This window comes from Aplysia californica, unplaced genomic scaffold (assembly GCF_000002075.1).
Source record: "Aplysia californica isolate F4 #8 unplaced genomic scaffold, AplCal3.0 scaffold00831, whole genome shotgun sequence".
Lineage (NCBI taxonomy): Eukaryota > Metazoa > Mollusca > Gastropoda > Aplysiida > Aplysiidae > Aplysia > Aplysia californica.
Window position 1 is genome coordinate 72,654 of NW_004798101.1, and position 13,128 is coordinate 85,781.

General features: G+C 39.5%; 1 protein-coding gene across 3 annotated transcripts in view; it reads right to left on the reverse strand.

The window, feature by feature from the left end:
* The window catches only part of LOC101848471 (transmembrane protein KIAA1109 homolog), a 104,466-nt gene that overhangs the window by 54,148 nt on the left and 37,190 nt on the right, over positions 1–13,128 (reverse strand). For all 3 annotated transcript variants that reach the window (XM_035972756.1, XM_035972757.1, XM_013088907.2), the window contains exons 27-39: positions 12,656–12,850; positions 12,068–12,158; positions 10,555–10,660; positions 9,603–9,825; positions 8,759–8,911; positions 7,672–7,805; positions 6,742–6,986; positions 5,429–6,140; positions 4,717–4,897; positions 4,011–4,244; positions 2,643–2,786; positions 1,771–1,934; positions 1–219 (exon numbers count right to left, since the gene is read on the reverse strand). In XM_035972756.1, the coding sequence (XP_035828649.1) occupies positions 1–219; positions 1,771–1,934; positions 2,643–2,786; positions 4,011–4,244; positions 4,717–4,897; positions 5,429–6,140; positions 6,742–6,986; positions 7,672–7,805; positions 8,759–8,911; positions 9,603–9,825; positions 10,555–10,660; positions 12,068–12,158; positions 12,656–12,850 (2,801 nt within the window). The remainder of the gene's footprint in view (positions 220–1,770; positions 1,935–2,642; positions 2,787–4,010; positions 4,245–4,716; positions 4,898–5,428; positions 6,141–6,741; positions 6,987–7,671; positions 7,806–8,758; positions 8,912–9,602; positions 9,826–10,554; positions 10,661–12,067; positions 12,159–12,655; positions 12,851–13,128) is intronic.

The window sequence follows — 13,128 nt, forward strand, 5'->3', positions numbered from 1 at the left end:
CTGTTCTTCAAGATAGAATGTTTTGGCCCGGTGTGCCGGAGGGGTGTGTGAGGAGGTGTTGGGGCCACGGGTTGCTCATTGCTTGACACACTTTCTGCCAGAGAGTTGAAACTCATGTTGCTGTCATTGCGGTTCAGGATCATTCCGATGGGTGGGGGTGCCAGGTTTGAGGAGCTATGATCCAGAGGGGAATCCGTTGCTCCGACACCTCTCTTAGCCCTGTTTCACAAATAGAACAGAATTTTATACCAGTCTCTAAGAAGAAATGTGAGACTTTTCCCTGACATATTGACAGGGTTGTCATACTGTCAATTGCCTTCCCATTATCTTAACTCACTCGAGTCTTTTCTCGCACCTGTTGCAGGAAGCCCGTCCAACGGCCTATGTCTGATCCCCCACCCCTTGAGAGATCGGTATTTAAAACACGACAGCGCTTCTAATTCACCGCGTAAGCTGCGCAAAACATCACAACAAGTATCATTTACTTTCTGCTGATCAAAATTTTGCTTGGTATCTTGTTTCCGAGTAGTAGTTTTTATGTAGCAGATGATTTTGGAAGCTCACGTGAACCGATCCGCAATGTTTTCCATCTGTCACTGCGGTCATAGAGTCGGCGTTTGTTACGATGTCGGAACAAACGATCTTGATTTTTAGATTTTTCACAATAATAATGACGATTTTAGCGAGGATATCGAAAGCTGCAACTCTGATTTAGTTTCAGAGCTCATATTAGTATTGAAATAGCTCAAAGGAAACGTTTCGAATGTGAAGTACGGGACGAATCATGAGTACTGACAATCGTGAAGGGTAACCGCTCGGCAAACTTAGACATAGGTCTAGAACTAGAGTTGGACCCGAGATGTTAGCAAATAAAAAAGAAAGATACCTTTAGATCCTGATCCTGTAGCACAAGAGCAGGAGCTATGAGTAGATTTAGGTGACAAAATGTAACTAAATAAGGCATTAAGATCTCATGCAAGTCAGCTTAGTCAGACAAAACGTGTAAAGGGAAAGGAGACATCAATCAAAGCTGTGCAGTCTGTGACATTCCATTGACTGAACTCTGCTCTTTTTTAGATTTCACTCTGAAATAACTGAAATAAACATTTTTTCTGCTGTAGAAAACTTGAAAGATATGTACTTAGTTGATTTTGTTTTCAATTCCACCCAAATCAAGCCCTTTTCTGTACATTTACTCCTCCACAGTTTGGACAAGTACCTCTAAAATAATTTCTGCGCTTGGTCAAATTGTGCCCATTTTTGAAAGATGATGACACAAAAGCCATTAAAGATTTCTTTGTCATTTATTTTGCACGTTTTGTACTATATCTGATGTTTCTGTGGTGTAAATATGGGTATGTAGTGAGAGAGGGTGAATTTTGATGAATTTTTGAAAACCTCCAAAAAAAGCCTGGACTCCAGCGGTTATTGTGTTTTCTAAAATACCCCAGACTCAAGTGACTTAGACAAACACACACTCAATGACAACTGGAAAACAAAAAATCTCTTTCATTTGAAACCAAACTGCATTTGTTTAGGGACATTGAAAAGGGGCTAAAATGTAAAACAAAAGTTTGTCGTTAACCACAGCATTGACCCCTGAACAATAAAGAATATATATTTCTGTAGCACCATCTAACTAAAATACTCCACTTTGGAAAATCTTGCTTTCCCTAATACCTTGGAATTGGACAAACAAAACATCAAACCCAACGAATTCATTAAATGCAAGGTTTATCATATCATTTTTCAGAGTAGCTTTAGACATACTTAAATATACTTGAGAGCTTGCGAGGCTTTCCGGACACGTTGGACTCTGCACTGTGAAAGTCCATCCCATCAGTCTTGTCAGTCTTCCCCTGCGTGCTGATCGACTGACGCTTGCTGTTGATGCTGGGCACAGAGCCGGACCTCTGGGTTATACCTCCTTCAGCCTGAACAGATGAAACAAGCAGTTTTCAAACACTGAAGGTATAGTGAACATGTTTGTCCAGGAACGCAATCATTTACGCAATTAACACTTTACACACTGGTCCACATCAAGGTCCTTTTCTTCCTCTTTTTTCCACTTTTATGACTACAAATCAAATAGGGGACGCTGAACTTGACAAAAAAGCTCTGACAAAACAAAGGCACCAAACAATCTTAACATTTTTCTAAGACATTTCAAACTAGTATGGGTAAATGGTGAGCACTTTGGTGAGAGCTGATCTTTCTATTCTTTATCAACATTTTGTTACTCTCACTCTCATTTGTCCTAGACAAAAGAAGCAGCCGTCATGTTGAGTTGCAATAAATTACAAAGTAACTATAATAATGCATCCCAGCCTGCAATTCATGAATGTGACCCTACTGACTGCAGAGTCTCAACAAGTCCACAATAGAAAAAACTCCCCAAGGTACAAATTCATTGATTGACATTTACAGGTTTCAAATTAACTCATTTATATTTTATTCTTCTCAGAACCGAGTCTTAGCTCTATGCACACAGACTAGTCAAAATGCAATTGCTAAACTAGTGCTGTATTAAATATCACAGCAATTTTTTTTGAGAGGCTAAAAAATGTTTTGTCTTTGTTCCTTTCCATGTTGAACAGAATCCCAAAACATAGACTCCTCCACTCCACTACAAGATAACTCACTTGTAAGAGAGACATCCTCTCATCCACCACATCAAACTGGTCTATAATGATGTCCTCAGCTTCTTCTCCCACCACCTCCACCTCCTCCGCCTCTTGCTGAGGCAGGGCAAAAGAGACATTGTACGGTCGAATGCTGCGTCGAGACTGAAACAAAATAAATAACAAGCTATCACTGGTTGAGTTCTCAGAAAGCATCTCTAAGCTCTCAAACAGATGTTTTTTCTACGTTATAGCACATGGGCTAGTCTTTATTTTTAAACTTCAATGTTTGCTCCATTAATGGAAAACAAAAAATAAAAGCAAATGACAGAGCAAAATAATTACTGAGCCCATTACCGCTTAGAATGGTCAATCAAAGCAACACTTCTTTCCTCAAGCACATTTTTCATTTCTTCATTTAATTTCTGATTATCATTACAGTGCTTTGGTGTAACATCAAAATCATACTTTGCACAATTCATTAGGAGAAATTAAGAATAAAATAAAGACTTCAGCTCTGCTCATGACAGCAGGCCAAAAACTAAACATCAGAATAGAAATCCCACTCCAAGAAAAAAAAACTATTTTTTCCAAAAAATACATCAGAAGATTTTGATCATTTAAAAAACAAACAATCCCATGCAGGAGGAGGAGGAGGAGGAGGAGGAGGAGGAGGAGGAGGAGGAGGAGGAGGAGGAGGAGGAGGAGGAGGAGGAGGAGGAGGAGGAGGAGGAGCAGGAGGAGAACTCAATGGACCAACTAGTCGAAATGCAACTGCTAAACTGGTAACATGCCAAACAATTCTCAAATGTGCTGCAAACAAATTCTAAGAATGTAAAAGACATTGTCAAAAACAGACTGACAGTAATACAATTCACTGTAAAACATTTTACCAAAAAGATAAAGCAGACATACAAAATATAATAGTATTCACAGATAGAAAGATTTACATCCACAGTCATTAAAGATTTCTTTGTCATTTATTTTGCACGTTTTGTACTATATCTGATGTTTCTGTGGTGTAAATATGGGTATGTAGTGAGAGAGGGTGAATTTTGATGAATTTTTGAAAACCTCCAAAAAAGCCTGGACTCCAGAGGTTATTGTGTTTTCTAAAATACCCCAGACTCAAGGACTTAGAAAAACACACACTCAATGACAACGGAAAAACAAAAAATCTCTTTCGTTTGAAACCAAACTGCATTTGTTTAGGGACATTGAAAAGGGGCTAAAATGTAAAACTAAAGTTTGTCATTAACCACAGCATTGACCCCCTGAACAATAAAGAATATATATTTCGTTTGAAGCTCCAAAAACAGAAAAACTCTTTCCTTGTCGATTCAAACAACCACACAAGTCAAAAACGTCAGAAACCAAGAAAAAACAAACCTTGAAGTTGATCTCACTGAGGTTGGGCATGTACAGGACGTTCTTCCACTGCCTCATCAGAGCCAAGATGCCCTTCTGCACCGTAATAAGCTGAGGCACGGTCTCCGCGGCAACAGCTCTCTCCACGGGATTGGTGCCGTACTTGTGCAGATACTTGCGCAGCACTGTCAGCAGCTGATTGGATGGGTCCTCCTGGAGCGTGTGGGACAAAGGCGTCAGCTTATTGAACTTGCTCTGAAAAGACAAAGGCATTTGTTTTTTACACAAGACCCAACCAAAAAGGAACGGAGTTGCTGAGGAATTTCAATTCGAATGAATGATATCTAAATACTAGTAAAAAAAAATGGATCAAAACTGCACTTTGCATTTTTTTTAAATTCAATAAATACATGCTTAAAAAGTAAACATAGTGAGGGACACAACTACAATATATACTTACAGGCTTCATTCTTATTGTCACGGCAAATTCTGTCTTGAAAGTTCATAACTTTTCCTTACACAATATAAGCCTTGGCAAATCCATAGGGAACAGTATCAGAAATCAGTGAATGCATATTTTCTGACACAAAAACGAACTTCCTTATTCAGACCCTCTAAAAGGTAATAATTGGGTTTTTTTACGTACTGGTTGGCAGCTTTGCAAATAGAAAAACTAATTTTTCTTGAGACAGGGATGTTATACTTCAGGAGACCCACAAACCCTCACCTTATATGCCACATGGATGCCCTGGCATTCCAAACCCTCAATCATCATGCACGCAATGACACAGCACAGCCTTCTTGAATACTCGCGCACCAAACCCCGTACAGCATTCATCAGTCGGTCGCTGGGGTTCAGCCATGCGTCAATGGCAGGACTAGCTGTGCTGAGCAGATTCCAGTCAAGTCTAATAGGAGACAGGTTAAAAGAGTTGATGAGAACCAAAAAAAATTATGAACAGACAAGAAAGTGGTAAAAAGTGGGAGATAGAGAAATGTCAGTGAGGGACAAAAAGCTGGTAAATTTTCTGGGAGCGTAATCTATTACAGTCACATTGAAAAAGCAAAATTATCCAAGAATCCCTAATCAACACAATCAACCTGTCCAAGACGGCTACCCATTGTCGAGGAAAAATGTGGTCAACTTAGATAGGGGAAAATCTTGGACAGTGTCATTATAATATTTTTTTAAAGCAGGGGGGATGAGGTCTTTCGTACAGATGATTGTCTTGGCCATTTGAGCAAGTTTGATTGTATTACCAAAATTATTTTTAAAGAAACAAAAATTCCTTCATAATAAAATTTGAACTTCAAAATGGTGTATAAGACCATGAAAACCAGAGTCACATATCATAATTTGCAAACCAAAAATGATATTACTAAGTAATCAAACTTTTACTTATGGAGACCTAATGGTGTTGAAACCATCTTAAATTTACCTAGTGAAATCAACTTTTTTGTGGATGGAGATGGGAGGGGGCGAAGCAAAGTTGAACCAGATGGTTTTGAGTTCAAGTCTCCCATTGGAAGCATCTCCATCAAGTGGGGTGGGCAGAGGGGCTGGTGGGTCCTCCATGCTCTCATTGGACCCAACCGACTTGTCCGAGTCCCAAGGTGAAGAGTCGAGCGAGTTCGATGTGTGCCGACCCGACGGAGAACTCAGAGGAACTGGTTCATCAGTACTGGACTCCTCCTCCGATTCCCCAACCACACCCTCTTTCCTGGCTCCGGTACCGCGCTGTCCACTTGACTTTCCATCCTGTGATTTAGTTTTCGACTCATCCTCACAACCACCAACCTCATCCTCCTCCTCGTCTTTCTCCTTTTTCGCATCTTTCCCCTCCACTTTGACCCTGGTTGACTCCTCCATATGCTGCACCGTCTTATCAATGTTTCCTAATTTCTCCTCCAGCTGAGCTTCTCCAGATTCACGGTAGCCCAAACGTCGGACTGCTGTCACTGACACATCCTCTAGGCCGCACTCACACATGATGAAACCAATACTGGGGGCAGATGCTTGCCATGAGGAGCTGGTGTCGCTGCCGCTACCTCCTCTTGGGGTGGCTGCTTCACTACTCTCCCTGTCCTTACTAGAAGTGCGAGACAAACGTCGCTTCGGTGACGGCATAGTTCCACCAGGATAACCAGAACCTTGTGACAAACAGAAAAAAATGTCATCAGACAAAAAAAGAGATAATTGCAGAAACATATTGACCATGTCAGAGGCACACTCATCAAGTCTGAAAGACAAAAAAAAAAGGTTCAGTTTCATTTGGTCACACTAGGTCAGGGTTTTATGAAATCAGCCAATTAACCAAATCCACATATTTACCTTGACTGAAGTGGGAGTCAGGAAATTCATCTTCTGGCTAGTTAATTACCAAATTGAATAAATCTGCCAATTCGTAAACAATAATTTTAGGTCTCATTTGGTTTCTTAGCATTTAGGAAATCAGTAGAAGGAAATGAGTAAATGAAACAAAGGCCTTATTTCCTCACATTGTAATGTTAAATAAGAGGGTGCAAAACTGTTCACAATATCTATACTAATTGCAATGGGTGTGTTTCTTAGGGCAAGACAATTGATTAGCTCAAAACAAGACTATGTCGATCAGTGACCAGCAACTGTGCAAGTACCCCTGAGTTTACAGATTGATATGTACCACTACTTGTCATGCAATCTTTGACAGCACATGTCATGACATAACCAAGTACCAGCAAGAAGAAACAGATGTCCTTTGTCATAACTTACCCAAAGTGCTGTTGTCGGTGCCAACAGGAGGGTGAGGCATCCCTGAGCTGGGGGTCTGTGTGGAGACTGGGGTGGTGGTGTCCTGCTGCTCCAGTGTGAACTGAACGCGAGAGAACTGTTCAGGAATGGCAGTGAGCAGCACATGTTCTGAGAAGTTGCTGAACTTAAGCAACCTCCGAAGTTGAACATGGATATGTGAGATGTGCAAGGTGCCCACATTCTCTTCTCTTGTTATTTCTTTTGGTCTGTGGAGGGTGAAAAGACCATCGTGCTATTTATGTGACTTCTATACATGGATGCTACTTCATAAAAGACAACGGTTAATGAATGTTTAAGACACAGGTAAATTCAAGATGAACCACAAGTCTCACAACGTCTTTTTGAGACATTTTTTAAGCCTGCTAGAGTAACAAATCCATCACATACCGATGGTAATGCAAAATTTGCTTTCTGTGTGTTAAATATAAAGGACATTTTTAATGAAAAGAGGACATTTTGAACAGTGAAAATTATTTTTCACTACTTATGATGGTAATATTCAGTACATGCTTTCCAATTTCTACCTTTCATAATGTTTGTTGTGCCTTATTGCATGAAAATACAGGCAAAAGGTATGTCAAATGTGAGAAGGTACTTACATTTTTAAAAATATACCATCATCTGTCCACATTATAATAAATCTAAACCTGCAAGCATGAAACTGGTCGCAAAGTGATCCACTAAAAAAAATCACTTTACCTTTCTTTTATAACATCCCTTCATTTGAATTGTATAATGGAAGTTCAGAGCCACATTGACACATTTTTTTCGCTACAAGAGTACTATTACATCTACACTCAATGAAGACACATAAGACAAACCAAAACAATTTCCTTTATCTCAGACATAGAAAGTTTGTGTGCAACATTATTATCATGCAAAAATTCTTACTTTTCAATATCTGGCTCAAGCGGGTTCACCTCTCCTTTTGCCCTGGCCTGCGCTGAAGCAGAAAATTTTACAGAAGAACTCGGAGTGGAGCTGGTCTTTCTAGTCAGGGGTTCTTTAGCACCGTCAATAGCCACCTGAGAAAGGACGAGGTAATCTATGAATATCAGCCATCTCATCTCAGCATCATATCTAAAGTTAAAAATAGGCTATAGAAAGATGCATGGATAAGGCCTTTTCATATCTTCATCAGACACTGGCAGAAAAGAGTGCAGAACAATTACAACACATGTTATCTTCACTGAAGGTTATTTATACTGGTAAATGTTCATATTTACAAAGGAAATACACAATTTTTAAATGGACAGATATATTCCATCATTCATGGTATACAACAGTTTCATTTGAACATACAACTATCAGTTAATTAGTACAGCTTTGGGTTAAATGTCCAATATGTTAAAGAAATGAATTAATGTCACAGTATACAAGCAAAGCCCCATGCCTGTACATGAATGTTCAACACTTTTTCAAGTAAAAAATATTGTAAGAAGTACTAAACCAGACTCAAAACCTTAACGCTAAATCCAAAGGCTACTAGGGGTATTTTTTTGTGTTTCCTGAAATTAAGACAAAAAATGTAAATAAGCTGGGACACTGAAATAACAGCTGAGAAATCTGTTTCATGAGTCAATTTTGAAGCAAAAGCAAATCCATCGCAAAGAAAAAAGAGGAAGCTGCCACACTACACCACTGGCACGATCAGCCAATCCAGCTGCATGATAATCTATTCTGTCAGCACGGCTTTCGCAGACAGGCTCAAAGAGTAGAAGTCTATGTTATTGAATACATGGGACAACTCTGCATCCAGTGATGCCAACAAGTGAACTTAAACTAAAATCTACCTGTATCTAAGCAGTAGCAATTTACATGTAACGGTGCAATCAATTCTTTATTTCAGAAAGTTGAAAAAGAAAGGAGAGCTGAAAAACCATTTGCTGTTGTGTGTTAGCATAAGGAATTAAACTAAACAGCTGAGAAACCTGCTTTATACATCAGTCTTCAATGTTTCATGGTTTTGGCAACCCACCTTGCACGAGTGATTGTTGGAAAGTAGCTGGCAGCGAATGCCATCAATGCAAACAGCTAGTAATGATACAGCAGTCAGATCACTGGCAGTGCCCAGGTTAGAGAAGGCAATCACCTCCTCCACAATGGAGGCCTGCAGCACACAGATGTTGATCTGAGGAAGACAGGAGCTCATCAGTTCTCAGCATCACTCACAACATGACTCATGACAATCATTACATTATTCAAAGGGAGCACTACTCTTGTCTTTCTATCCGTATTTTGAAATATAATTCAAAAATGTTACTTCTCACATCAAAGTTTCTATTTATCAATGCCGTGTGCTTGCAAAAACAAAGACCTTCATTGATCTTTACAATGGATTTTTGCTACTGCTTTTTTGTGCACTCCATAAAATTATAACTAACAGTTGATAACTTACTTTGACTTTATCCCATACAAATCTTTGAAAATGTAGTTAATATTTCTACCAAACTGTACGCACTGTAAAAGATTGTCCATAAAGACTTCACTTTTAATTTTTCCGTATTTCTCTCTTTACTTCTTTAGGAAGTATTCTGTTTTTCACTAGCAAATGAACCATTGTTGGAGCTAGGTGAGCTGGTCTGAATTCAATCAATCTGAGAGACTAACGGCCAAGAGGTATATAAACGCTGTCAAAAAAATCAAGCAATGTCAAAAAGAGTTAATGTCCAAGTGGGTAACAGTTTCTGACAAAGACATGTTAACCCTAGCACAAGGGTCACTGCGCTGTAGAAACCATGGTACTACAAAACATTTGCATGAAGAACAGAGAGCATTTCTCTATTAAGGATAACATTTTTTCTGGGTCCATTCTTTCTTACCTTTGGCAACGTGAAAAGAGCCTGCAGAGAGGAGGTTTTGACTGGAGTGACATCACCACAGGCCTGCAGCTCATCCTCCTGCCCCTCCTTGCTCTCTTCGCTGCCTTTGCCTTTCTTCAGTTTGTTCTGCTGCTTCAATCGGTCCAGGCACTGGCTGTGGAGGCCGTCTATCAGAGCTGATGGGTGTAGCTTGGACAGAGTTGGGGTGACTGCCTCCACATATCTGTAGATCAGTACAAAACCCAGTAAAAAATAATGAAAATTCAAGGAGTTAGTATTATTGTTATCAAGAATGACATTATGAACGACATCAGACATCATGTAGGAAGAATATTTAAGAGACACCCTCTGATTTGAAGCCAAATTTAGGTAGATTATTTTTGACAGACCCTTTGATTTGAAGGCAATCAGGAAGGTTATTTTGGAAGCAGAACTTCTGAGTCTATCTCTCATACAACCAGGCCAAGAGATGAGAGAGCTCTGGGAAGTCCTCACATGACCCACAATAAAAGTAAACCTACTTGAGTCAAATCAGGATTCTCAGATTGCAGTCTGTTTAGTTTAGTTTTAGTTTTGGTAGAGGTTTTACAGCGCTCACAACTGCATAAGGTCATATGAGCGCCAGAAGATTAGAGGTGTTACAAGGGAGTAACAAACATAAAAAAGAAGAAGGGGAGATAAGGACGATAGATGTCTGATAGGAAAGAAGGAGCAAACCACACCAGAACACCCATCAACCACCCACGAATTGCAGTCTGACATGATGCATCTTTCAGTGAAGGCCTTACATGACGATTTCAAAGTATTAGATTCTACCGGAACAAATGACTTTTGGAACCACAGATGGTAAAGACTGGGCCTTTCAACATGAAAAGTTTACCTGGAAAGTTTTTCACAAAAATATTCTTTTTTGCTGAGCGACAAAAATGAACTGCTTCAAAGCCAAACCAACCTTTGCCAGGCTTCCAGCAACAGTGGTGTGACCAGGACATCCAAAGAACCCGACAACTGGACCACAGCGGTGGTTTTAGACACATTGTCTGCAGAACTGGTGCTGTCTGCAAGGTACACAAAAACACACAGACCGGTATAATATTCAAGGAAGAATGCTTCTGATAGTGGGAATAGAAACAACTGAATTAAATCTTTTCTGCCGAATTATGAAGAACAGCCCGGGCCTGCATTCTACATAGAAATTATTCAAGTAAAGTGTAATAACCTACTACATACCTGATCCTCCATCACTGCAATGTCCTTAAAGGAAATACATTCCAGAAAAGACAAGAAAATAGGGGACTTCCATATAGTAGTCAAACAACTTGCATTAAAACCATCCAGCATAAACATTTAATGTCACTAACAGAAAAAAAAAGCAGCCCAAAATCCATATACTGGACTACATATGTTTAGCATGGAATTATCACAGTAACATCTTTACAAGTTCTTGTCGGTCATAAATACACATTACATACATAAATTTTTAGGATACATAAATTTTCATTATAGCTTACTCACTTTTGTCTGACAATGTTTAAAAAATTCTAGCTCATTGAGGAATTTACCTATGCGGCCGAAATTTTGCATGGCACTTCTGCAGGCCAGCAACCAAACAAACAAAATTTTTTTTCTAATCTTGACCCAGTAATAAAATAGTTTTTCTCTTTGGGCCCTATATTAATAAACGCTCTTTGGATGCATTCACGGGATCACTAAAATAAATGACTTACAGTAACCTTGCTTACGAATTTCTCATTTTGGGACAGCGACACCGTCCTGCCCCCACATTTCAGTGTAAGCTTGTCAATTTCATCCCCCAGCAGTCTAGACGTCTCAACGTGCTCCTCGTGAGTCTCAAAAATACTCACTCCGTCTCTTGAATCGTGTTTCTCAGGCGAACGTTAAAGTGTGGTGTTGTGGAAAGTATGTCAACTTTTAAATGTTTTAGGAGTATGCTGTAAATCGCATTATTATTTTTTACCCATATAAGGCTTGCATCAAAGAAAATGTGTCGGAACATTAGTTTGCAGTGACTTTTATGAATGTGCTTTTAGATTCTGTTGATCGCTTAACTCGTAGACTGGCATGCAAAGACCCAGAAAGATTAAACAGAGCAATTTGTTTCTATCCTGTATTAACTGCGGTAAGACGAATTTGAATGAGCTATACAAGAACAACTGAGTCTTCAATACTTCACCTCTTTTCAACAAACACAAAACATCTGGAAAAGAGGCACTTCTCATATATGAAAAGTGACGATTCACGAGTCTCTGCAGCTCCAAATGTATTTTTTACATCCAAATCTAAAACTATTGTCTTTCTGGCATTCCATTTATTCTTTTCGATAAGGCATGAACAGAAAGAGTCAAACAAAAAAGTGTCAGTTTGACAGAAAACAAAATATTTCATAGCTCCAGGAGCTTTCAGCAACATGATATCCTAAAAAAATGAACAAAACCTCTCTGAACCTGCATTAGGATGAGTCTGCTGCCAGTGCTCCCTGTCCATCGTAGCCTTCACATTGAACAGATCGGCCGCGATGCTTGTTGGCGACGGTTTCTGGAAAGGAAACAGCTATGTAATACTTCTTTTTGTAAATAATTCCTTATGGACAATACAGTCGAACCTGCTCTAATGACCACTTGTCCAAGATAACCAACTGTACAAATGACCACATCGAATTTCCTCCATTGCATTTTTTTACATCACAATCAAGATTGTCCAAGACTGCCACCTATTGCCAAGGAGAAAAATGATTGTCTTAGACAAATGGATGTTTTGAACAGTGTAATTATAATATAAAAAAGACAAGGAAGTGTTAGATATTACAAAGTTTCCTTATTCTACGGACAAATTTTAAGTTAAATTTATTTTTCAGTTCTAATAGAAACCCACTATAAAGACATACACACAATTTTCCTTGATGACACAGAGAGGAAAATTCGAACATCTCTGGAGAAATGGAGAAATGGTATAGGTTTAACGCCCCCACACACATGAAAAAAAAAGAAAATAAAACACTGACAACCTAGCTACACCTTTGAACTCACTCATACCTTCATGTCTGCCCGCGGCTTCATGACATTCACACTGAAACCGTCTTTGACCTTGAGGAAGTGAGGTGTCCAGGCAGCTCCAGCACTGTAGATGGAGTGACCAGCAGATGAAAGGGAGTACTCAGACTGGACAGAGGTCAGTCCTTGGCCACGGCCGGAATACACTGCCAGCTGAGGGCCTGTAGAGGCCCAGTCCTAAAGGAAAAAAATTGGCCACATTTTATGGGAGTAAAAAGTATGGTGCACACTATTTATCGGTTCTATAAATATAAAAGTACAGTTCTAAATTTAGAATGTTTGAACTGATTAACCACACAATTACATGCACTCATTTCATTGCCACTAAATGTGAGCCAGTGTGCATGCATGTATATGTGAAGCTGTGTGTGTGTGCGTGCGTGTGTGAGTGAGCGTCTGTGCGTGTGTGCGTATGTGTGTGTGTGAGTGTGAGTGAGTGAGTGTGTGTGTTTGTG